The sequence below is a fragment of the Mus caroli genome, unplaced genomic scaffold (genome assembly GCF_978045245.1).
Source record: "Mus caroli unplaced genomic scaffold, Mus_caroli_1 scaffold_6, whole genome shotgun sequence".
Taxonomy (NCBI): Eukaryota; Metazoa; Chordata; class Mammalia; order Rodentia; family Muridae; genus Mus; species Mus caroli.
This window is the reverse complement of record NW_028227261.1, coordinates 97,522,347-97,549,645: the sequence shown is the minus strand read 5'-3', so window position 1 is coordinate 97,549,645 and position 27,299 is coordinate 97,522,347. Positions and strand designations below refer to the sequence as shown.

General features: G+C 47.2%; 1 protein-coding gene across 5 annotated transcripts in view; it reads right to left on the bottom strand.

Annotated features, from left to right (window-relative positions):
* The window catches only part of Epb41l4b (erythrocyte membrane protein band 4.1 like 4B), a 147,545-nt gene that overhangs the window by 96,900 nt on the left and 23,346 nt on the right, over positions 1 to 27,299 (bottom strand). For all 5 annotated transcript variants that reach the window (XM_029475977.2, XM_021160258.3, XM_029475978.2 and 2 more), the window contains exon 2: positions 11,620 to 11,724. In XM_029475977.2, coding sequence (XP_029331837.1) covers positions 11,620 to 11,724 — 105 coding nt within the window. The remainder of the gene's footprint in view (positions 1 to 11,619; positions 11,725 to 27,299) is intronic.

The following is a 27,299-nucleotide window of genomic DNA, read 5'->3' as shown; positions in this document are numbered from 1 at the left end:
CCTATCTCTAAGGCACCATGGCTGGGATGCTACATCTCATTGTTTATAGCTTTGAATTGGCAATGACCTAAATGTCCATCAACAAAGACAGATTCAAAAATGGCTCCTCTGTGAAATGCATTACTATTTTAAAAGGATGTAGGCTGATATTTACCGGTGTGACAAGAGCACAATGTTAAGGTAGGAATAAGAAATCAGGTAGGATCCTGTTTACAGAAAATTATTATTTTCTATCAAGGTATGCCCAGAAATATTTATAGGGGATTTTGGGGGGAGGGGGGAGGGGGGAGTAGGGACTTGCATGTCATTTTCTTTCACCTTTCTGAACAGCCATTTACTTTAACAAGATTATTATCCAGTGTGGGACGATTATCCTTTTTTTGATTTATTCACTGCTTGCCTACTACTAGGTATGTTTATTTCATGTTCTGAGACAGGCTCTCATGTATTCCAGGCTGGCCTCAAACTCCCTTGGTAGCCAAGGATGACCACGAACTTGTGATCACCTTACTTGCATCTCCTGAGTGCTAGCAATACAGGTACCCACTACCACACCCAGCCTAGAGCTTCCTGCAGCCTAGATAACCATGCCAACACCTATCCTACATCCTTGGCTCCGAGCTAGGCAATTTTGATTAGGAATTTGAAGAACAAGAATTAGACCTCACCATTGCCCTTAGCCATGCAGGAAAACCTCCAATAAGCTCATTCTGGGAAGGACAGCCACAGAGAGGACAGGAGCATACTTATGTTCCTGCCAAGCACCACGCTAACGTCTATGACCAAACCTGTACTTAATGAATTCACCATTCCCAGGCACATCAAGTTCTCCCACAGCCAGCCTTCTAGTCTCAGCAGCTCCAGACACCCACAGCTTAAAGGAACCCATTCCTTTCTTTCTCCTGTTTCCTTACCATTAGGCTGAGTAGATCAAGTTCATGCCCATCTTGAAAAATCCCTCTACTGTTAAGCTCTCATCTCGATCCAAGTCCAACTTGTGTGGTTTCCTTGGCCCAAGTTTCAGTTCCGACTGCACCTGACAATGCTGGAAGAACTAAATGAACGAAGCTGACACCCAGGGGTCATACAAGACCCACCAGCCCCATCTGAAAGCATTGGTTTCAGCCGGGCGTGGTGGCGCACGCCTTTAATCCCAGCACTCGGGAGGCAGAGGCAGGCGGATTTCTGAGTTCGAGGCCAGCCTGGTCTACAAAGTGAGCTCCAGGACAGCCAGAGCTATAAAGAGAAACCCTGTCTCGAAAAAAAAACCAACCCCCCCCCCCCAAAAAAAAGAAAGCATTGGTTTCACAGATGCGCCGAGTGTGCCGTTCAGTACTTACTACTTACTCTTCCATACTCTCCTCTACAGGAGGATGTCCTGTGGATCTTAAAATGTCTTCAGCTCTATGTGAGCTCTACAAAATCTCAAGCAACTCCAGGGTTTATGGGTTAGTCCAAGAGGTGAGATGGCCAAATGTCCACACCTGGGGCTAATGTAAAGGGGACAGTTGCCAGATGCTCATATGGGCAGCAGCCAGCTCCGCCCTGGGGCCACACTGCTAATGGGGTTCCCTTTATCTATCTTCATGGAGGCTTCATCCTTTGCATCTAAAGCAGGGCTTGCCAAGACAGAGTCCATAAAATATCTGCAGCTGAAAAAGGAGTCAAAGTGAAATCAGTCGTCTAAGCTCCTTGACCCAGGGGATTTTTCAGAACAAGGGCTGGTGGCTCCATCAGAGCTGACAAGAAATCTATCTGTGATCCTGAAGCAGAGATGATAAAGCTTATCTTGTGTCCAACCAGCTCAAAAATGACCGGGCTTTCCTCGCAGCTGCAAAGGCTTAGCAGGTGCTGATCACTGGTACGGCATCCCACAAGAATCCCCCTCCCTGTGGCTTGAATACCAGAGCAACAAAAGACCTGGCACTCAGAAAACCGTATGCCATGAACATCTCTGAGAGCCGTATCCGGCAGTCGCAAGACCGCCGTCTGGCATGTTCACCTACCTGCATCTTAGCTAAATAAAGCAGACCATCCATCATTGAAGGCCAAGGCACACAGCCGCTAAGCTCCTCCACAGACCATTAAACCAGTCACCGCAGGCAGACGGGTGCATGCTTTTGAGTTCAAATGGCAAGACATCGAACCCCAGCTCTCCCGTGGGCGTTGGCAAGGTGATTTCCTGTCTGAATCTGTCATCCCAGTCCATCTGGCAAAGCCCTTTCCATAGATCAAGGTGTGGGATGTGATCCTGGCAGAGCCCATCTGTGCTACCAGAACATCAGTTCTACAAGTACTACCGGCATAGGCTGGCTGTAGGAACTTGATGGACCGGGTCCTCGTGGGAAGCACTGAAGCTCAGAGGTTAAGGCAAGTCTAAAATCTCTGTCCATGGAGCTATGAAGGCTAAGTTATGCGACTCAAGGTCTAGTACCTAGAAATTTCCTAGGCTTATAAAGGAATATCTAATTTGCCTTGAAGTCAGAGCCAGGAGGGATCTGAAGAGGAAATCACAGCCATGACAATAAGGGACGGAAAGAACACTTGGGGTTCAGGTCTGGGGATAGGAGAGTGAAAAGGCTGTGGTGGGATTCAAACTCACTGTTGTTGGTGTCAGTGTCCCCAACCCAAGGCCCATAACAACCCAACCTGATAGCAAGCACCTACCACCTACATGCAGGAGGGGATCACCCATCCTCTTCATCCAGAGTGAAGCCCATAAAGCTCACAGCATGACTGGAGGTTGCCTTGGGGATCAGCCTAAGTCTTCCCCCGACAGGTAGCGTCTCCCTGCTCCTCGCTGCTGATATCCACAGATGGGCTACTGGAAGCCTGCTGTACTTCCTCAGACCACATGACTCTTCTCTGTCCCACCACGGGTAGAGGTGGAAGACCAGAGCTCCCTACCTGCTTTGTACCCTTCTGGTACGAGGCCACGAGTCTTTCTCACCACGTGCTAGCCCCTAAAAAGTCTTGAAGGCTCAATGACGGTCTGCAAAGTTACACAGACAGCCACAGACCACATTTATACATCTCTTTCTTTCTTCTTTTTCGTAAATGTCGGGGCTTAAACCCTTGTGCGTGTTGGGTGACTCCTTTGCCCCTGGGCTCCAGCCAGCCCTGCTCCTTTTTCTTACAATCACACCTGCAGCGGCATGAGGCACAGGTGCAGGTAATGACCTTCTGAGACAGGGCCAGCAGGAAGCCAGGGGCACTGCAGTATCTCCAGCAGCCTCCACAACTGTGTGTTAAGTCTGCTGCACAGACCTGACTCTCACCTGCCAGACTCAAAGCCGCAAAGAACAGGAAAAACAACACATGGCGTGGCTGGAAAGAAAGGACAAAATCATCTTCCCTGAATCTCATGCTGTAAAATGTACTGCCATAAAAACACCTCTATTCTGGTTGGGAAGGGTTCAGTGGAGGGGACTCCAGGGCCACACGTGTCCTATACAACACGTGCGGGAGGGGTATGAATGGACACTGATGTGTCAACAGGAGAGGCAGGAGTTTCCGGAGAGGGAAAGCAAGACTTTAGGACAGGACTCTCAACAGAAGTCTTCCGATTTCTGAGTCTTAGATTAATCCCCCTGTGTAAGATGGTTTGCTTTGTGCCAGCTTTACAGATGGATGATGAATGCTGAGCAGAAGTCATGCAAGCCTTTAGTTTAACACTAGCTCAGAGGGGGACTCAGTCAATAGCAGCAACCATGACCAGGTAGCACAAAGGCCTGGGGGTGGGGTGGGATTCAGGCAGAGGCCTCAGCTCTCTGCAGAGAGCTTGGTTATGTAAGCTCACTCCCAAGCTCTAGCTGATCCCAAGTGTGGGTCTGCACAGTAGGTCCCTGGGTGGCCTGCCTTTAGGATACAAAACAGGGAAACTGGAGGTCCCAGCACCAACTGCTAAAAATAGATGATGCCAACAGGATTTGACAGTTGCCTCAGGGCTGGGCAGGGTACCATGGAAACCAGGCTTGGCTCTTTTCAAGGAGCTGGAGATACAAGATCGGTGTACACAAAACTGTGCCAAAGCCCTACCACCACAACCCTTGGATGCTCATGTCAGAGGCTGTGTGGGGATGTGGATATTCGGGGGAGACTCTCCAATGAATCACTTCTTCCCAGAGCCCCATCTGTTGCTGCTTCCTTCCCAAAAATACCTCCCATGGCACCTCCTAGACCCTGTGAACATCAGTAATGCCCAGCAGCTATCTCGGCCGACTCTGCTGAGCGGCCACAGACAGCATACGCACAGACAGCATACGCACCGCAGGCTTCCAATGAGCTGCGTCGTCTCAGTGCGCTCACCCTGATGACTTTGTGTCCCACCCCCACCCTGTCCCACAGGAGGGAAGAGACTGCTCTGGTCTGAAGAAAGTTGGTGTGCTGGAAGCCTGGTCCCCAGCGTGGTGCTGCTGAGGTGCTTGAACCTTTAAGGGATGGGCTCGGGCCTGGTAAAAAGAAATTAGGTTACAGAGTCCCACTGCCCAGGTTAAGTTCTGGGGACTGAATCAATTCTGTGTAGTTACAGTCAGACCACCCCACACACATGGCCTCTTCTGCACCCAACCACTTCTAATTTCCGTTTTTCCAATGTATTAAGACTCCTCTCAGAAGCCATCCATATTGGACTTTCAATGTCTAATACTATGAGGTAAATATACTTGCTTGCTTTATAAAGTACCCTGCATCAGGTACCTTGCTACTGTAATATGAAACAGACTACGCCAGAGACCCACAACCGGGTTCCAGAAGATTAACCCTTTTCTCCCCTGTGACTCCTGACTTTTTTATTCCCCCCCCCCCACCACCGCGCACACACACACACACACACACACACACACACAGACAAGATCACAGTGTACAGGACAGGAACATATACATGTATACATGAGACTGAAAACTTCTGTTTCATGCCTAAGTTGTGCTGCTAAATGATTCTCTAAGGTCTAAAGGCTTTCCATCAGGTGAAAAGAAATACAAATGCCTCTCCCATCAGGGCTGCTAGTGGGTATGTGCCTTGATCCCAAGTAAAGAAGAGGCAGTCATAAGTCTTAGGATGTAGTCAGAAAGATCTATTTAACGTTTTAAGATGCATTTCTTTGATGTGCATGGTGAGTGCCTGGATGTATTATGAGCACCACAGGGGGTGTCCATGGTGCACTATAAACCAGAGGACAACACTGAATCTTCTAGAACTGAAGTGGCAGGTAATGGTGAGCCACACTGCCATGTGGGTAACTGGGACCAAACCCTGGTCCTCTGAAAGAGGAGGAAGTGCTCTTGACTGCTGGGCTATGTCCCTAGAACTGCTTGTTTATATCTACAAATACAAAGCCCAAGGATGTGTAACAGGGCTTCAGCAAAGGCCAATAAGCTCCCATGTTCACAGAGAGGAAAAACATTCAGGACGAATTTGAAGAACCATGAGTGAAGATGATACAGAGGGACATCCAGAAATTAAGTGGAGTGAGACCCGTCAGTGGGGGGAGAGGCCCAACAGAATGGCACGAACGGCAGCTGGCACCATCAGGACCAGTCTATGACAGAATTGGCTGAGAAAGCAAAGATGGGGCTTTGTAAAAGGAAGGGCCCTGGAGGCAGCAGCACATCTCTTACATCCTTGGACTTGAAAGCAGATGGGGATCCCACACTTGCCTTACAGGAAGTCCCTTGTGTCTGTAGAGTAAGATGCTGAAATGTCTCCAGGAGCAGCAGAGCCAAGACACCTATAGATGTCGTCTGCGCAGGACACCTGGGACCTGCTGTGAACATCTCTCCTGCTACACGGTGACAGGGCACAATAATGGGAATGCCTGCCAGCCAAGTCAGCAGGGCTGCATGGCAAAGTCTTTCATAACAGTCACATCCAAAGCTTTCCAGGAAGATAAAAGCTTATTGAGGGGTCCCCTGAGGACTAGGACTTGATGGCAGGCCAACAAGCCCTTGGTTCTAATGACAAAAAATGATGGCTTCCTCCCTGGAGACCCCAGAGCAGATGCACCTGCACACTTGTCACTGACCATGAAGACCAAGAGTTCTTAGGTTTGGGACCCAAACTTCACTTTACAGGTGAGGAAACTGAAGCCAAGAGAGAAGAGATTGGTTATCTGAAGGCCACCGGATGGGTCAGAACCCAGGACCCCTTCCAGCTCCAGGGCTAATGAAAAGCACCACCCACCTGAGGCTGGATAGAGATGAGCGTTGGGGAAATGAAAGGCTCAGGAGTGTCAGAGGCTGGGGTGGTCAGAGGATGCTGAGCACAGAGAAACTCTGGACGTGGTTGTACTGGCTAGGTTTATGTCCATTCGACACAAGCAAGCGTCATCAGAGAGGAGAGAGCCTCACTTGAGAAAATGCCTCCATAAGATCTGGCTGTAAGGCGTTTTCTTCATTAGTGATCAGCTGGGGAGGGTCCAGCCCACTGTGAGTGGTACTATCTCTGGGTAGGTGGTCCTGGGTTCTATAAGAAGCAGGCTAAACAAGTCATGAGAGCAAGCCAGTAAGCAGCACCCCTCCATGGCCTGTGCATCAGCTCCCGCCTCCAGGTTCCTGCCCTGTGTGTGTTACGGAACACTTTTGACAATGAATTGTTATATAGGAGTATAAGCAAAATAAACCCTTTCCTCTCCAGGTTGCTTTTGGTCTGATGTTTCATCACAGCAATAAAAACCCTTATGTAGTGGTTTGGATATGCTTGGCCGGGGAAGTGGCAGGATTAGAAGGTGTGGCCTTGTTGGAGGAAGTGTGTCACTGTGGAAGTGGGCTTTGAGACCATCCATCCATCTAGCTGCCTAGCAAACAGTCTTCAGGTCAAGACATAGAACTCTCAGCTACTTCTCTAGCACCATGTCTGCCTGGATGCTGCTATGATTCCTGCCTTGATAACAGACTGAACCTCTGAGCCAGCCCCAGTTAAATGTTTTCCTTTATACGAGTTGCCTTGGTCATAGTGTCTCTTCACAGCAATGAAACCCAAACTAAGACAGAAGTTGGTACCAGGGACTGGGGTGTTGCTGTGATAGGCCTACCTATATTTTTGTCTGGAGGAATGTAGGTTTGGGGACTTTGGGTTTGGGAAGCCATGGAATGGTTTAAGTGGGGCTTTATGGGCCACCCTAGTAGGAATATGGAAGACATTGGTCCTGAGGATAATATGAACTGTGAAAATCTGGCTCCAGAGGTTTCAGAAAAGAATTTTATTATGAGACCTAGAGACTGTTCTTGTGATATTTTGCTGAAGAATATGGCTTAGGCAGTGAAGAAAACCACTGGGAAACAGAAAGCTAGTAATGATGTAATAGAAAAGCAGGCCATGCCGGGCGTAGTAGCACACACCTTTAATCCCAGCACTTGGGAGGCAGAGGCAGGCGGATTTCTAAGTTCGAGGCCAGCCTGATCTACAGAGTGAGTTCCAGGACAGCCAGGGCTATACAGGGAAACCCTGTCTCGAAAAAACAAACAAACAAACAAACAAACAAACAAACAAAAAACCAAAACAACCCCCCCCAAAAAAAAACACACAAAAAAACCAAAAAGCAGGTCATGTTCAAACCCCAATAAGCAGTAGAACTGGGCAGCTTCAGCCAAGTGCTCTGGCTTTAAGGTAAAGAGTAGAAGGGGTTACTGGGACAACTGATTCTAGTTAGCTGGAGCTAAGAGATTAGCAGTGATTTAGAAGAAGCCAGCATCACTGAAGGAAAAAAAAATGTTTGGAAGGAAAATCTGGGAAATGTTTTCTATAAGCACAAAGAAGCTGTGTTCTATAGATAACCAAGGTTATACCTTGTGCTGTAGCTGGACTTGGTAATATATAAGAGTCACCAGGTAGTACTGGCTTTGAAGGTATGAAAGAGTCACAGAGATCAGCTGAGGCTTGGCACTGTGAGAGACCGGGGAAGACCATTGGTAAGGTACAGCCTCAGTTGCAGTTGATGGCCCAGGACTGAAGGGAAGTTGAGGCTTGGCACCATAAAGGGAGCCAATGAGAGGCTACTGATGAAGCCTAGTTGCAGCAGAAGACTACAGTGAATTAGAGATGCCAGTACTGTAGGATGACCACCAGAAACAGCAGCAGCAGTAGAGTGGAATCAACCAGATGCTGGAGTGCTACAGAGGACAAAGCTGGAGATGTGACCCACGTCCTTTGGAAGAGCCCAGAAGACCATGTGTGGATCCCAGGCATTTGAACAAGAACCTGTAACACTAAAGTTGCCTTGGAGACCCCAAGATGTTCAAGATGCCAAAGCCACGGGATACCCACTGAGGAAAGCTGCTAGAAGGTAGTGGAACCAGCCAAAGAGAAAGAATTGTGCTGCAGTCAACAAAGCAGAACGGAGTTGGACATCAGACATGGAGATGCAGAGTTTGGAGTTTGCCCAGCTGGCTTTTGGTTTTGCCCAGGATTTCCTCAGTATGTTGTTTTGGAATGGTAATGTATATCCTGCATAATATTAGAGGTATGCAATCTGCTTTTTTATTTTAATTTTATAGGTAATTATACTTTAGTGACTGGATGAATCTCAGAAGAGACCTTGTACTTTGGACTTTTAAACACTGTTGAGACTGTGATAGACCATGGGGACTTTTGAAGTTGTACTAAATGAATTTTGCATTATTCTATGGCTAGGTATGGCCCCCACAGATTCATGCACTTGAACAAGCCTATGGGAGCCAGGGAGTGGAATGTGGTGGTTTGAAGATGCTTGACCCAGGGAATGGTACTATTAGGAGGTGTGGTCTTGTTGGAGAATAAGTGATATACTTATATCACTGTATAAGTGGATATAAGTGATATACTTATATCACTGTAGGGGTGGGCTTTGAGTCTCCTCCTAGCTGTCTAGGAAACAATCTTCTGACTGCCTTCAGGTCAAGATGTAGAACTCTCAGCTCCTTCTCTAGCACCATGCCTGGACGGTGCCATGCTTCCTGCCTTGATGATAACAGACTGAACCTCTGAACCTGTAAGCCAGCCATGATTAATGTTTTCCTTTATAAGAGTTGCCTTGGTCATGGCTTCTCTTCACAGCAATAAAACCCAAATTAAGACAACAGCGGTTCTCAGGAATAAACCTTTTCCTCCCCAGCCTGCTTTTGGTCTGGTGTTTCATCACAGCAATAGTAACCCCAACTAAGCCAGTGGTGTTCAGGAAACAACTGGAAAGAAACTATAGGCTGCGCTGCAGAAGAGAGATGTAGAGGCAGGCTGATTCCTGTACCCAAGGATGGAGTAAGGATAAACAAACAGAAAGAGAGGCTAGAAAGTGCTGGGCAAGAAGCATAGGAGTTTGGAGCAGAAGGCCTCAGTCTCCTCTGTAGATACACAGATGCTAGACAGAATTCATGTGCATTTAACTAGAGGTCTGTGGTAGGAACCAGAAAATGAACCAAGGGGCATCCAGGCATCAGTGAGAAGCTCACACTCCCAATGCACAGCTTGGAGGATTGGACTTGGCTGAACCTGTGATCTCTGCTTGCAGACAAATGATACAGGCACTCGACTCCAGCATCGTTTGGCAGCCCGGGAAAAGCCACAGAGCAAACAGATAGCCTGGTTGCCAAGAGGAGGCCAGAGAACAGTTATGGTGATAGGAGAACCAGAGGCTGAATGAGGACCAAAGCCTCGTTCCCCTAAAGCAGTAAAGAAGGCAAGAAAAAGAGGAGACTGGGGGATAGGAGATGGGTCAGAAATATGGGAGTAAGGGAATCTGTGAGACTGCTGAAATGAAGCTTAAATGAGAGGAAACCATGCCTAGAATATGGTCAGGGCAGCAACATGAGTTCTAAGTTCATCCAGAGATGGTTTCAATGGATGTTAAGGTCAGCCATGAGGGCAGAGCTCAACTTTAAGCAAGTAGACTGGGCCAAAGAGGCAGAGAGGGAGAAGGTGTGAGGCCTCCCTTGCACTTGAGGTAAAGGAACTCTCCAGCTGAGAAACAAAGAAGGAACCAGGAACAGTCAAGGAAGCAAGAGCTGTTGCAAGGTAAGGAATTTAGAGCAGACAGAAGTCCTAAGGCACAGAGGGAAGTGGTGGGATGTCACCCAAGAGATGTCCCTCTCAGGAGGATGTAGCCAGGAGCACCAACAGCCAGATTCTATCACCTCAGGACTCAGCATCTCTCTGAGAGTAAAACCAATTACCAGGCACCAGTTTTGAGCAGCTACATCTTATAGCTATCCCCAGGGACTATCTGGTAAGTGTCTCCCACGTATAAAGAGCTCCAGATCTCCAGCTCAAACAGGTTCCCAGAATACCCAGCTTCCAAAACACGGTCTCACCCAGCACCCTATCCGTCCAGTCCCATACTTCTTCTAATTGGTCTGTGTGGTAGGTATGTGTCTGTGCGTATGCATACATGTGCATGCAGGTTTGCACGTGGCGGGTAAACACTGATGTGTTTAATCCTCAACCATTCTACACCTTACCCTTTGAGACAGGTTTTTATCACGGGGCCTGGAGCTCACAGATTAGCAAAGCTAACAATCTAGCAAGCTCTAGGGTACAACTCTCCCCACTTAGCCCAGGGATGGAGCATTGCTGGGGTAACAGACACGTGCTGTCATCCCGCTGTTTAACACGGGTGAGGGGGTCCAAACTCAGGAACTTGGGTCCTCCTATTTGCATTGCTGAGTGATCTCCTTGTATCCCTATTAACTGTCCACTGCCTGTCATGTTTGTTACATCAACTGTATATTTACCACCTTCTCTTCAATGCCTAGAATAGAGCCCGATGTACAACAGCCACTTAGAAAACATGTTTAGAATGCCGAATACGTTATCTTTGAAACCCAAAGGTACTGCTTGTTGGGAAGAAGCACTAGGAAGTCACTCCTGCTCTCAGAAACATAAGTGCTAGGGCTGGACAGATGGCTCAGTGGTTAACTGACCACTCTTTCAGAGCACCTGGGTTTCATTCCAGCAACCACACAGTTGATCACAACTGTATGTAACTCCATTCCCAGGGGATCCAAAGCCCTTTCTAGCCTTGGGCACTGCAGGCACATGATACATAGACCTACACATAGGCAAACACCCATAGGACATAAAATAGTTTTTTTTAAAATAAATCATTAATTTAAAAATTAATTTAAAAGGAAATAAATGCACCGAGCTTTGTGGCATCTGTCTCCAGAAAGATGAGGTGAGTCTGTTCTGACTTACCACCGCCGCCCCCACCCCCAGGCCAAGGTTGGCTGTGACATCCCCTGAAGCCCTCCCCCTCCCCCACTTCAACTGTGCTCCTAGCACCTGCTTGCTTCCCACCCTGGTTCTGTAGGACGATAATGGATTCCCTAGACCTACCACCAAAAAGATGTCTATAAAGGGGTTTCTTCTTCCTCCCCTACATTAGCAATGTTCCTATCATATACCCCTGTGTGCAGCCATGTCCCCAGAAGGTATTCTGTGCACACAGCCTCCTGGTCAGTGGTGGCCTGGGGGGGGGGGCAGTCTGACAGGCATCCTGGATGCGTTTCATTTGGGCACCACCAGCATCACCTGCCAAGCTCATTACTGGGAAAATATCTCAATTTTCCTCTTTTCTCAATCAATGTCTAGGGCTCTAGAATTAGCACGAAGAGCCAATTGTTTCTGAAATGAATCACTGCAAGACATACCGTGACCTGGGCAGAGTCGAGGAACTGCAGACCAAAATAATCTGTTTCCACCAGGTCCAAGTGGTACACAATCTGGTCGAACAAATCCTGGCCTTTGGCATGTTTCTGGAAGACAAAGAGGAACAGGAAAATTGAGGGCATGATAAAATGGGTAAAAAACAAAAATATTATTATAAATCCATTTCTCTCCATAAACTGCATGCATGCATACCAATTCATAAATTTTTAATTAGCCTTATTTCAGTGAAGTAAGAATTTGAAATTAAAAATATTCAAATATCACATAATCCTATGAAGTTAAGAGGCCCAGATGAACACTGCCAAACCTCATCTTTCCTTATAGAATAAAGCTTTTTGGATGAATGACTTTATTCAATGGGTTAATTCTGCCCAGGCACACTCCAGGGCTCTGTGTGGTCCGCAGACGGAGCATGAATACAGGAAAGATGCAGCACCAATACCCGCTGCTTAGAAACAGGAGCAACCTTGGACAAGCCACATCTCTTGCTTCTCCGTTTGCTGTGCAAGATGGGCTGCTGACAGGTGCTTTCCCCAGCTTCAAGATCTCAAACAGGAAGCTACTGCAAGACAACTCAGACCTTTGACTGACCAGGAGGCTTGTTAGTACTCACTGAAGCAAGATGCAGGCACGTGTCTCTGATAAAATCGACTCCATAGCAAAGACATTTCAACTCGGTGTCAAAGAAACCACTGACAAAGAAGCAAACAGCACCAACCAGAGCTCCCAGGGTCTAAACCACCAGCCAAAGAGTACACATGGAGGGACCCATGGCTCTAGCCATATATGGCTGTATACAGCAGAGGATGGCCTTGTAGGGTATCAATGGGAGGAGAGGCCCTTGGTCCCGTGAAGGCTAAGGAAATACCCTCATAGAACAGGAGGAGGGAGAATGGGATAGCAGGTTTCTGGGGGAGGGAGGCATCAGGAAAGGGGATAACATTCGAAATGTAAATAAATAAAATATCCAATTAAAAAAAAAAAGAACTTAGAATAGACCAAGAATTTTTGGAAGTAATGACAGAATGTAAGTTAGTGCAACTTAAGAGTTAATTATAGAGTAACCCAGACTGCATAGGCCTAGCATTAGGATAGCACAGAAGAGAAAGTATAGAAAGAAAACAACATATTATTTTTGATAAAGGTGCATAAATGCTCTGATAGACAAAGATAACTTTTACAATAAACACCATCAGAGCAAGAAGCTATTCATGAACTTCAACTCCTATCTCACATTGAACAAAGGGGGAAAAAAGTAAACAGTAACTTCAGAGGTGACTAGAGAACCCACTCCTTACTACAAACACCAGCAATCAACAGGAAAGCGGCAGGCGTCACACGGCCTTTCCCTGTACTGAAGAGTAGGTAGCAGCAAACAGGCAAATCCACTCGAGATGGAGCAGGTCTCAGTGGGAGAGAGAGAACTGTGAAACTCCCAATACTGCACAGGCATGATGCTTCCTGAGCTGGAGTTATGGCGACAGTATAGAGAGATGCTATAACAGAGAGCTGCTAAGAGACACTGCCAGCAACAGTATAAGCTAAATAACAAAAGCAGCAGCGAACTGTGTATCCAGTGAATGGTGCTTCGAAGGCACCAAGACAACAAAAAACTGCAGAGGCAAATCACGGTGTGGGAGAAGTTTGCAAATCATATATATAGCTGTCACTCCAGCCCCGGGGGGGGGGGGTTGCTGGGGGCGGGGGAAGGGAAATGTTCCAACACCAATCAAGAAGACCAAAATGCACAGATGCTCGAATCCCTCATACGCATGGCAAATAAGTTATGCACATCTTCTCACGTGACTTAAATCCTCTGGCGGACTCATGCCACCCAGACAACAGCTGTTAGGCAGAGAGTCGTTCTTGCTTCACTGTGCTGTTTGGGGAATGACCAAGGAAGAGTCTATACATGTTCAGTACTGACACAATTTTTTTTTTCAGTAGTTTTGATCCAGTTAGTTGATGTCAAGGGCCAATTGTGTCTGATGAGAGACTTTTATCCAAAATAAATGAGAGAACTATTATAATCCAATAACGAAAAGACAAGTATCTAATTAAGAACCAGCAAAAGGAGTGTATCATGCTCCGGAAGATCGGCAAGGGTTCAATGAGCACCTGGAAATGCGACCAGCCACAGCAGCCAAGGGACCTGACCTGTAAACCATGACAGCCACCATTGGATGGCTAGGACGGAAACGACCTAACAAGTGCTGGAGACGCTGGACTCCTCACACGCTGCTGACAAAATAACAGACTGCAGCCACACTGGAAAACACTCTCTCAGCTCCCGAAATGGTTAAGTACAGACTAGCACGTGGCCTGGAAGTCTATCTGGAGGTATGTATGTATGTATGTATGTATGAACGAATGAAAACTCATGCTCATAAAAACATTGTACATGGATGTTTACAGCAGCTCTACACATTATACCTGAAAAGCAGAAACACCAAAACGGCTATCAGTTGACGATCAAAATACAGAATACTCATTTGGTGGACTATTATTTTACCATAAAAAGGACTGGAATATCAATGTATGTTACCATAGGGATAAAATAAGAAGACCCTCGGCTTCAGGCAAGGAAACTGGCCACAAAGCACCATACCTATATGACGCTATCATTAGAAACACGTTAGAGCGGACAAACCCTAGAGATTAGGTTGTGGTTGCTTAAGATTGAGGGCGTTGAGAGGTGATAGCTAGGCTGGTGGTACACACACACACACACACACACACACACACCACTGACTGACCGTCTAGGAAACACACTTGGGTGAGGAAACTTGAATAAGGATGTGGCCACACTGAAGTCAGGGTAGCTGCTGCTTAGGAGGGAAGAACCCAGAAGGTGGTGGGATAGAGAGATACATCTGGCGCATTCAGGTTTCTATCTCAGGAGACGGGACGTTTGCATTCCAGTAACTCATCAAACTATCCCTCGGCTTTATCTGCACATCTCTATCTATATGAAATATAGAAAGTAAAAAAACACGAGGGTAGGGATAAAGCCTCACTGTAGAGGGCATAAATATCAAAAGGCCCTGGCTTCAAGCGTCAGCACCTACCACTAGATTACAGAATGGAGACTCTGGACCAGCTCCTGCAAAGCAACAATAGACGCAGAGGGCTAAGTGTACGATGAGGCAGGAGCATGGACAGCCGCACCCCAAGGCGATCCAGTGTAAAGTCACAGGCATGCACCTACCGGTGGGATTAAGAGGAAGGAGGGTAAACTTGCTCCATGTGATGAGATGTCTGACAGTACAGGCAAACCGAGTCACCTGGAGCCTCTGTAGGCTGGAGGGCTGACTTTGCAGGATAGGGGAGCCGAGAGCAGGCTCTCGTACGGTGGCTTCCATCCCCCCATCTTCGTCCTTCCAGTCCCTCTGAGTTTCTGCTTTGAGGACCCCTCCAACTTATCCTTTCCTTCACCTAGGCCTATGAAGCTGGCAAGGCCACTGTGGATTCATTGTTCCAACAGAAGATACACTAAGTCCACCAAGGGAGGCTCTGGCATGGCAGAAGGAGCCCTTCCCTGCCTCTACCCAAAGGATAGCATTTGGAATGAAGCGTAGTGGCGGTGTGCTCCGACCCTTTTCACTCTGCATTATTAGTTAATAATCTGGGATTGATGAAATCACAGATTGGAGGGTAAGTCTTGAAATCAAGTAGAGAGGCACCGCTTGGGTGCAGACTGCATTTGAGACTGGATTTGGTTGGTTTCTGTGGCCCCACGTATTGAGGGCACCATGTGAAGCCTACATGGTAAGGCTGGGTTGGAGATAGAGGTTTGGGGGAACTATGAACTGCTTAGGGTCACAGTGGGTAGCCCGTCTGGTTCTGGAGCACGGTCTCTTGCTTCCTCCCAGCCTACGTCTTCTGCCATGTCCTGCTGCTAAAGCCTTTCCTAACTAGTTCTGCCCCACTAGGAAACTCTTTAATGAAGCATTGGCTCCATAATGGCAGGTGTTGCTTGGGGCTGGCTGCACTGGAGAGCAACAGGGAGCATGGCCTGATGACTGGTTGTTATGGGAAAGAAGACAGAGTGCCAGAATTAGGACTTTTTTTTTCTCCCTCCCAAATTGTATTTGCTGTTTGACAACTGTCCAAAGGTCAATTTTAAAGAGAAATTTAAAGAAAAACATCCACCGTTTTCCATGTCTATTTTGTTTCAGCAAATATCCTGTTTTTATAAAGCGGTCCATGATATATAATACATATGTTTTAACATTTTATTATTGTATGTGCCTGGTGCCTGTGGCAGGGGGAGGGTGTATACTCGTCATGGTGCATGTGTGGAAGCCAAGGGCAATTTTCTGGAGATGGGTCTCTCCTTCCACCTTTACGTGTAATTACAAAGATCTAACTCAGATGGTCGGGTTTGTGTGGCAAGTGCCTTGACTACTGAGCCATCTTGTCAGTTTTACGATTCACACGCTTTTGTGTAGTGGAGTCAAAGCTCATTTCCTTCTTTACATTTGTGCCTCCATCTTTGTAACTATCTTCTCTACTGGTACAATGTCTCACTGCTTCGGAGTGAGCACTCACTCCCTGGGGGCAGGGTCTAGCGATGCTCACCTGAGTAAGCACATCTCTGTCCTCCATCTCCAAAGCACAGAGCCTAACGGCCACACATCTGGACCTAGATAGGTGGTGCACAGGCAGATAATCAGGGAAATGTATGGTGAGGTCTGGGGTAAAAAGAAGATGCAGTGGACGGGCTGTGCTATGCTACCAACTATGGACTGAGAACGCATCACAAGCGGAAAGCCTAAGCATGGAAATATGTTTATTGAAATATTTTCAAATCATGAATTCCACAAAGCAGCACCTAGGGAACCAACTGCACTTCCAAGGCCATTTACCCAAACACAGTTTTGTTGCTATTATGTGAAGAGCTGTCTAATGGTTACCATAGGAGATAAGTTACTGTGAAAGCCATCCTTGATGCTTTAAAAGGAACTGAGTCTCCCCATCTGTGCCAGATTTAGTCATTCGGTCATTTAACAAGTATCTGCTGAATCTTCATCAACTTCCAGCCGCCATTCCACGTCCTGCGTATGTAATGGGGATTAAGAAGTTGGAGAGTGCAGTGGAACACATCTGTATCCCAACCTTGAGTGGTAGAGGCAGGGGGACCAAGAGCTCAAAGCCATGCTCTTCTGTGAGGTCTAGGCCAGACAGGGCTACATGGGCTCATGCCTCAAAAAAAAAAACAAACCAAACCAAACCAAACCAAACAAAAAACAAGCAAGCAAACAAACAAACAAATGGCATAATGGTGAGTGCCTTTAATTCTAATATCTGGGAGGCAGAGACAAGGAGATCTCTAAGCTAGAGGCCAGCCTGGTCTACAAAGCAAGTTCCACCCCAGCCAGGGCTACATAGTAAGACCCTGTCACAAAATAAAATATAAAAATTAAAAAGCCTGGGGGTTTTGATGGTTCAGAAAATTTAAGAGCATTTGTCGCTCTTCCAGGACATGAGTTTGTTCACAACACCTACGTTAAGTGGCTTACAAGTGCCTATAACTCCTGCTCCTGAGGAGCCAATGCCCTCTCCTACCCTCCAAGGGCAATGCACATACGTGCACAAACCGATGCACACATACACATATCAGCAAATAATAAGAAATAAAAGTGGAACTTTCTCTTAAAGTCTAAATAGTCTGAAACCTGGATAGCTATGCCTGCTCACTGCAGGAAGTCCTCAGTGACTGAGCACTCTCTGAGAAGCTAAGTTGTACAAAGCAGCTTAGGACACACACACAGCATGGACCTCCTGCCCACTGAGGCCACATGTCCTGAAAGGGAGGCCACAGTCAGGTCTGCAGTTCTCATCGCCAGATTTATATGCCAAGCCGTCCCCCGATACAGCAGGCTCTAGCAAGCTCTACGTTGAGTTCTTGCAGCCCTAATTCTTATGCCTCCCATCTCAACAATACTGTTTTCCCAAGGACCAGCAGCTTTGATCAGAATGCCTCCCTGTAGCAGCTCCTTCTGAGCTGACAAGAGCTGAAGTAACAAGCTCATTAAAATCTGCCTAAGACTCCACAGTTGCCAAGCAAGGTTGGGGCGGGCAAGCACACAGACAGCTACTAGGGGAAGGCAGGGACTCTGCACAGTCTATGCTGGCCAGCCGAGAGACTACTGCGCTGACTCACCGGTTTCCAGTCATGTTTCTGATAAAGGAGGGAGACAGCTGGACAGCTAGTGTCTTCACTTCATGCCCTAAATAAACTATGGAACTACACGACCTTAGATAAGACACTACTACTGGCCATGCCTTACTGCAACCTGACCCGGCTTCGAGGCAAACAGGTCAGATCCAGCTGTGGAACAAAGATGGTAGAAGCTAACTGTCCAAATCTCATTTCATCTCCGAAGTAGAAAATGCCAGGCATCCCAGGCAGACTTCAAAGGAAGGCATAGGCTAAGCTGCGCATGCTCCCTGAATAAGTGTGCATGTTCTAGTTGTGAGCTAAACTGGGAAGGTACAGCGTGGAAACAATGTAAAGTGGCTGCAGGAGCCCTCTCAATGCACCTGCTCCACCCCCATCCCATGCTGTGTCCCTGCGTGCCTGTGTTCCCTTCCACCTCCACAGCATGTCACTTCACACCCAGACAACAGCAATGACCCCAAATGGTCCCGATACCTCTAGTTTTCTGTCTGTCCACTACCACCCTTCTGTGTCTCTGAAGGGAACTGTCATTCAAGACATCCTTCTCTGCATCGGAAAGCACTCACCAGAGAAGCAAGTGTTTTGTGGATGCCCTGCAGCCTGATCCGTGACTTTGCAAAACCATCCTTGCCTAAATCCTAACAAGTTCTGCCTCTCCTAGGGCCCTCTGAGTATCCTGAATCCCAGCCAAGCTCTGAAGCCTGAGGGCCCCCAGATACGTCATACCACCTTCCCTAGCAGCCCCTTCCTCTACAGCTTGACTTGTGCCCTTGCCTCCAATGCCCTTCTCCAAACCCTGTTCCTATCCTCACCTGCAGCAAGCTCAACTCTGGGCCCAGCACACTCCCCTGCTCATCTTTTTGCTTCACTGCCATCTGGCGTTCGGAGGTTGACGCAAGCATTAGTGCCAACAGATTAAGGAGAATCTTCTGCCCCCACAAAAGTTTTCAAACGACCCACTGTTTCAAAAGTCTGATCTCCCCATTCTAATCCCGTTAGGAATTCTCCACAGCTGGCTGGGACCTGAGAGCAAAACTCTAGTACAACCATCACCCACCCAGACCCCATCACCCACCCAGACCCCATCATCCACCCTGACCCCATCACCCACCCAGACCCCATCACCCACCCAGGCCCCATCACCCACCCAGGCCCCATCACCCACCCAGACCCCATCAGACCCCTTGTCAGGTCTAACACACATGACTACACTGGTGTTTTAGAAAGTGTATCCCACTCTGGCCTCTTCTTTAAGGCTAATGAAAATCTACTTATTGATAGATTTCCTCCTTACTTATCTGGTTTTGAATGCTGAACTGGGGATCAAATTCAGGGCTTTATACATGCTAGGAAATGCTTTCTTTTATTTAAACAAGGTGTCTTAGTTAGAGCTTCTGTTGCTGTGATGATACACCATGACCTAGGCAACTCTTAAAAGGAAAATGTTTAACTGGAACTGGCTTACAGCTGAGAGGTTTAGTCCATCATCGTCATGACGGGAAGCATGGTGGCATGCAGGCAGGCATGGTGCTGTGGATCGACAGGCAGCAGGAAGAAGCAGTGAGCCACTATCCTTGGGTTTGAGCTTCTGAGATCCCAAAGCCTGCCACCTAGTGATAGACTTCCTCCAACAAAGCCACGCCCACTCCAACAAGGCCACACCCACTCCAACCAGTTCACACCTCCTAAAAGTGTGGCTCCCTAAGGACCTATGGGGGCCATTTTTATCCAAAGCATCACACAGGCTGTCACTAGATAGTGCAGGCTGGAACTACAGTGCTCTTGTCGCCACTCACTGGGTGCTGAGGTGACAGGCATGTGCCACCTTGTTTTGTTTTGTTCTTTAAATAAATTTCAGAATCTCATGCAAGGGTTAAACGTTTCTGAAGTGCTGAGGATCAAACCCAGGGCCTTGAATAAACTGGGCAAGTGGCCTACTGAGCTGTATCCCATCCCCTATGCTCATGATCTCTGAAGAGAAGAACAGCTGGTTTTTTGTTTGTTTTCAAATTTGCTCCCATTACGTTTCATCATCCTTAGATTGGCCTGAGATCTAATATATGTGCATTAAGAGTTCAGGTCTCTCATTCCATCTCTCAGCTATCCATCTCACTTTGATGGCATGTGGAAGCACCACAGGTGGGCCTGGGTGGAATGGCAGTACTAGACCCATACTGCCTCAGTAGAGGCACCTGAGTGGTGAGAGGCTTCCGGCTTGATTATGAATATGCACAGTTGTTCTACACAGGCCTGTCTGTGCCCTGTGCTCTGTGGAGACACATGCTGGAGTAGAAACCCAGTTCTACGGCCCCTCCAGCAAACCAAACATGATCTTTGCCACTCTTGAGAAAATGACAACAATCTCGTCCGTTGTCCACCTTGCTCAACAGCTCTGTCAACAAGAAAGCAGGTGGGCATGCATGCCAACTGGTGCCCCACCCCTACAGAGCAAGAGCACTTTAACCCAAACCTTCTATCTCCTGGCAGAACACAGGCCTAATGCCATGTGCTTTTAGTCAAATCTTACCACAACTCAAGGTATCTGAGGTCTAATAATCCCATCAAAAGGAAGATTGAGGTTAGTCAGGTTTGGGGATTTTTGTAAACCTGCCTTGATCCCTAAAGATCAGTTGCCTTTTCTAAAGTGTTAATACCCGCAGTCTGAATGTGTTTTGGAGCCCTACCTGGGATCATAGTTGGCTTCACAGCTGGTTGTTCTCAGAAGCCCCCGAGGGAGGCTAGAGCCCACAGTTTCTGGGAAGTGCTACTTTCCCAATTAGTCACTGGCCCTCCTACTCCCAGCCCCTGCCAAACCTGCCAGTTTCCACTCTTTTTGCTTGTCTCCTTCTTCCTTCCTTCCTTACCTCCTTCCTTCTGCAAACAGAGCTGTTAGGGTTAGTGCCTGAGCTCTGGCGGCCTTAAGAAGCTCAGCTCAGAAAGGAGATGCCATCCTGGTGGTCACATTGTTAATAAGAACAGAGTAAACTAGTGACATTGCCCACTTTCATCCCAAGTCCATCTTCCAGATCCTGACGTGAGGTTTAGTTTTAAATACGGTGTCAGGGCAAGAGTTACAACAAGCAGTCCTGGCCAAGTGTGATTCCCCCCCCTCCATCGCTGGCCCATCCATGCTGGGTCTCTCCCACAAGGTGGTACTCAAAAAGGTAGGTATGCAATGTCCTCTGAGTAGCTCCTCCTCTGGCTGTCACATTTTCCTTCTCCCAGCAAGAGGTTCCTGGGGGGAATTCTAACTCCTTGGGACTGTTGCTTTAATAGTCTGATGACCAAGTAGGGAATCCAGAATGTCTCTTCAGGATCTCTCCACCCCTGCCAGGGCAGCTTACACCTTTCCTTTTCACTTTCCACTTGAGGCTCTGAGGGCTGTGCACCTGCTGGGCAGATGTTCTATCGCTACGAGGCCCCAACTAGCCAGCTTTCTATGAACCTTTGTAAAAAAAAAAAAAAGCTAGTTCTCTGTCAGAAACACACTCATCCCAGGTGGCCTAAGCATGTCCCCATGTGTTGAGACCTTGGTTCCCAGAGTGACACTGTTGGGAAAAGCTTACCTTTTGAGTTTTGGGAATTGGGAGGAACCTAGTGGGAAGTCTTCAGGCCATTGGGGACATACCCTTGAAGGAGTTTATGTAAACCCACCCCACTCCAATCTGGTGTCACTTTCTGGCTCCTGAAGTAAACGGTTTTTTCTCTGCCACCTGATCCTACCACGCTACACACCGGCTTACTGCAGCCCCAAAGCAATCAGGCCAGCTGCTCTTGGACTGTAACCTGCATAAACACAAGCCAAAATAAAGCTCTTTCTTTTGCAAGTAATCACTATGAATAATTTGAGAAAGTAACAATAACTAGAAAAGTCCCCAGTGTCAACATAGCTAAATCGTGATAAACAAAGACAGACATAACGTAAATCATCATAAACAAAGAAGATAAGGATGCCATCACACAGAACAACTAAAATTACCAAATAAGTCACCTCGGCAGGAGAAATACTATTTCAGCAACTAGAGAGATGGCTCAGAGATTAAGAGCATTGTTTGCTCTTGCAGAGAGGAGCCAGGGTCAGTTTCCCAGCACCCATGTGGTGGCTCACAACTGACTGTAATTACAGTTCCAGGAAATACAATTCCCTCTTCTGGCCTCTGCAAGCAGCAAGCATGTACACAGTACATATACACATACTCTCGAGAAAAAAAATACTATTTTAGCCATTAGCAGGGTTCAGTGACTCAAAACTGGATTGTGAGCCCGTGAGGTGTGTACACCTGTAATCTCTGGGCCTTCTAAGAAGGCCGAGGCAGGAAGATCCCAAGTTCGAGGCAACCCTGTGTCAAAATAATGCCTCCTCCCAAAAAAGGAGGCTAGGCCTCACAGAAGTCATGTGACCAGGTTACAAGGCTTCCAGCTGGCAGAACAAGCTTTGGAACCCCCATGGTCTCCTGACTTCAGGTCTCAGGAACCACATGGTGGCTCACAACCATCTGTAATGGGATCCGATGATGCCCTCTTCTGGTGTGTCTGAATAAAGCAATGGTGAATACATAAAATGAATAAATAATCTCTTGAAAGAAAGAAAGAAAGGAAGGAAGGAAGGAAGGAAGGAAGGAAGGAAGGAAGAAAGAAAGAAAGAAAGAAAGAAAGAAAGAAAGAAAGAAAGAAAGAAAGAAAGAAAGAAAGAAAGAAAGAAAGAAAGAAAGAAAGAAAGAGAAGAAAAACAGAATTTTTTTTCTTGAGACTAATTCAATACATCAATACCAAATTCTACCTGCAAATATCGGTCTGGTTATAAGTGGAATACAGTCAGATCTCAGAGTAGGAGAGGAGACGCCCCTCTGGACAGCGGGAAAGTCACAGCAGTGTGCAAAGTAGATTATCTGCTCGCACACTGACACAAATGCTGAGACACTGCAGGGAACTAAACAGCAACAGTCTGGGTGGCTCCTAGAAATTGACTTCTGGTAAAGCAGCGCACATGTTATTAATTTCCTGATTTGCCTGGCTACCAATCTCTTCGAAATCAGTGGAAACAACATTACGAACTGCTCTTAACTTTGAACAAGGAAGGAGGGATCATCTTAAAAGTCCTTTCATCTTGGCTAGTCAGTCAGTCCAAGGGGTATTGCTGCCAGGCCCATGTGACCCTCTTGAGCCACTGTGAGGGTCCTTGATGAGTCTGGACAGGAACTATGAGCTATCTCACCACAGAGCCACTGGCACGCTAACATCAACTAATGGAGAGATCAATGGAGAACACCGAGGCTTTGTGTTGTATTATCGATCAGCTATTGACCAGTCTGTTCCCAGCTGATAAGCTGTCTTTGGGCCAAGCTGTATTTAGATCTGGGCAGAGAAAGATTCAAAGCTCTCGGCTCTTCTCTTTACACATCCCTTACAGGATGCAGTGAGGACCACAGTATCCTACCAGCCTGGATCCTATGAATATGTTCTTGGCTGGGAGCCGAGTGGGAGTACATCAGGGATCAATCTGAGAGTCTCACACACAGGAAGCAGATGTTCTCCATTGAGCCACACCTCCAGCCTCTTGAGGGGTGCTGGAAAGCTCCCTGTCCATCTGCCCAGAGTCAGTCTGAGGGATGGCCTCACTCTTACTCTTCAAGATGCCGAGAAAGGATAAAGAACTCCCAGAGCTCAATTTTTCGCATGCCCTGAGTGACTGCAAACGTGCTTCCTACTCTCCGGAAGGATCGTCACACTGCCAGCCGGTCCCTCGCTACCTAAGGTACTACTCCATTGGCAAAGGCCTCCCCAACACAATGGCCTGGAGCCATTCCATTTGTCTGTTATCATGTCACCTGTCACAGTGCTTCTGCCCCACAAAGTTTTCTCGGTTCTCTAGCAAATAGGAACAGGGATGGGATATATGCTGAATAACCTTTAAGGCAGACTCCTCCACACAGGGGTTTCCGTCTTCCATCAAAAGGCGATTATAGGCTAGGACCTAGTAATAGGCTCTGCCTGTAATTCCAGTACACAAATCCCTAGTTTGAGTCCAAGATGCTACATACAAAAAAAAAAAAAAATAATAATACAAGCAAGAAGCTGATATAGTGGCGCATGCTGATAAGACCCTGCACTCAGGAGGCTGGAGACCTAAGAGCTGCAGTTTGAGACCAGCCTGGGCTACACAGTTAGATCCTGCCTCAAAACATCAACATCAGCCACAAGATGCACAAAGAACCTAGGGACTTGAAAAGTGCCAAGTGTCAAGGACCTCGGGTATCAGTTTTTATGTTCTCCTTCCAAATGGTAGTACCTGCAACCTGGCTGCAAATTCTCTCATGCCATTCCCATCAAGAAAGGGCCCTTGTACCCTTCCCTTGAATCTGGAAGAACCTGGCACGGCTTCAAACAGAATGAGCATGGTATTCTGGAGGTTTTGTGTTTTCCAAAATGAGGCAATAACGCGCGCGCACGCGCGCGCACACACACACACACACGCTTACTCTGGAGGAGATCCATTCAGCATGTAAGTGTACCTACCCTGTCATGACAAGCCACGGCCAGATGTTCCTGTCCACTATCTCAGCTGGGCCAGCCTTCCAGTCACCCAAACACATGAGGGCACCACCCTGTCCTGGTCTATCAACAACTGAGCAACGCTGCAGAGCCTCAGCAGATGCCCCAAGGAGCAGAAGGTGCTACCAGGTGAGCTCTGGTTCAATCCTTGACTAACATAATCCATAAACCCTAAGAAATGGCCATTTAAGGCCCAAAGCATGCTGGGAAATGTGCTAGGTAACAACAGATAAGTGTAATGAAGACCAGACCCAGCATGTATGTGTGACACATGTGTGTACAGAACAGATTTCATACGTATCAACTTTTTCCAAATGTAAAGCCAAGTTTTCTGAGAAATACCATACGGTGATGCTAACAGGAGTATCACCTGCTTGGAAACAAAGAGGGCAGGGAGTGGGATAAACAAACTTGGGGGATGGGGAAGAAAAGAGAAGGTAGAAACCTTTTTGAAGGCCACTAATTTTGTTTAGGAGAAAAATGCTTACTTATCTGAGGGTCTTAGATATACCCTTAACTAGCTCCAGAAAGAGTTAGAATAGAATCAGGGAAAAGGCTGTCAGCACAGGGGGAGAGCTACCAAACCTAACCTGTGACCTACAGTGGCTCCTGAATCAAGTGAGAAAAAAAAATAGTAAGAAGGGTTTTGTTTTGTTGTTGTTGTTGTTTTAAGACAAATGGAGAATAAAGCAAGTGTTGGGTATGTGCCATTAAGAGTTCATCATTTTGTCCTGAAGATGATAACGACATGTGGAAAGATCTGTTACATATATATTTGCTAGAGGTGACTAAGAACCAAGAGCCTAAACAAATTATGAGATTTGCTTTAAAATATCCCAGAAACCCGGTCAAGGATATGGATTAGCGGTAGAGGGGCTTGCCTAGAATGTGAGGCTCTGGTTTGGATTCCTAGTACTGCGAGATCAATCAATCAATCAAATCAATCCAGGAAATAAGAAATGGCTATTCAGCCTGGAGAGATGGCTCAGCGGTTAAGAGCACTGACTGCTCTTCCAGAGGTCCTAATATCAACTAATAGCACAGAAACAATGCCTTTCTCACTCAGAACAGCTCTGAAAGACTGACTTCTGACCTTGAACTAAAGTGTGATCATCCTTCATCCAGCAGAGTGAGACACCATGATATGTAAGGGAACAAGCCCCCATGAGGACAGCCTTGGAGGGCCACAATAAGTGGACCTAGTCCCAACAGCCAAGTTATCAAGTTACCCAGTTACCCAGGAGTGAACACTTACATGTTCAAACCTTACATCTGACAGATGGGACAAACAATTATCAGTAGGTCACAGTGTGCAGGCAGCTACTTTGGAGCCTTCTGAGGACAATGGCCTTTCTGTCTGTCTGTCTGTCCTCCTCCTCCTCCTCCTCCTCTTCCTCCTCTTCTTCTTCTCTTCTTCTCACTCCAGCCCCACCCCACCCCACCCCACCCCCACTCGTGCCAGCCCAAAGACTTATTTATTTATTATATGGAAGTACACTTGTCGTCTTTAGACACACCAGAAGGCAGCAGATCTCATTACAGATGGTTATAAGCCACCATGTGGTTGCTGGGATTTGAACTCAGGACCTCTGGAAGAGCAATCAGTGCTCTTAACCGCTGAGCCATCTCTCCAGTGCCCCCCCCCCACACACACACACATACACAATGGCCTTTCTTAAGACTGTCTTGAACAGTCTGCTGCCTAGGACAGCCAAGCAAGAGACATGCTTTGTCCTTCTGCTCCCAAAATTTTAGAACCAAACATAAGACACTGGAAAAACAGATACTTAGGTGCTAAGAACTCTATCACTTTAAGAAGTGCTTGGTTTGGAGGACTCCTATTGCTCGCTCACTCTCCCTCCTCACACACTTTTCTCCTCCTCCTCCTCCTCCTCTCTCCCTTTCTCCTCTCTTCCCCTCTCTCCCTGCCTCCTTGCTCTCTGCTCACTCACTCACTTCCTCTGCCAAGCAAGAGATAAGGCAAGGGGAGGCAGCCAATCTACCACTACACAAAAGAAAGCAAAAGTACAATGAAATAAACTGGTGCCCAAGGGAACAGTAACAGGCAACTACAGCATGGATGTCTTCTATGTCAGAGACGGGGCTTGAAACAGGGCAGCCCTGTGAATAAATTGTGGAAGTACCTTTGTGCACACACCTCTCCCCCACCCCAACCCCAGGAATTCTGCAACTAAATAACTGTACATCAGTAACTATGTATGTAGCACATCCCCATGGAAACCAGCCAAAAAACTGTGAGCAGAAAAAAAAAAAAAAACAAGATGTAGATGTTCCCTCAAACCGTGACAGCCCATGGACCAAACGTGAAGAGTGCTATGAACGCTACGGAGATGACTTAGCCAGCAAAACACCCGCTCTGAAAGTTTGGATCTCTAGAACCCATCCATGTGAAAAAGAAAAAGAGAGGGTGTAGAAGGAGGGAAGGGGAGCGGAGGATAGGGAAGGGAGGAGAGAGGCCAGGCATCCATGCCACCTTAGCAGTGGGGTGGGGGGTGTGGAATATAGATCACAGAGACAAGTGGATCCCCAAAGTTCATTAGGCAGCATAATGAAATTGCTGAGTTTAAGGTTCAGTGAAAGACCCTTTTTTAAAAAGTTAAAATAAATAAAAAGTTGGGAGAAGCATTATAGGAAAGATACCAGACATAAACTGCTGGCCACACACACACAGAGTGAGGCATATTAATGCCACCTCATACCCAGCGCTCCCTAAGCCCAGTCCCATAAGAACCCAGCCTTCACTCCAATCACAACTTTCACCTTCACAGTTCACCTTCACAGGATCTTCAGATCTGACTGGATACCTAGTAACGCGGGGCCAGGAGGACACGGGCTTGGGTTTTGAGTCCTGACTCTTGTTTAGCTCAGGTGGAGCCTGATGTCGAAGAGTTTTCTAAGCAGTAA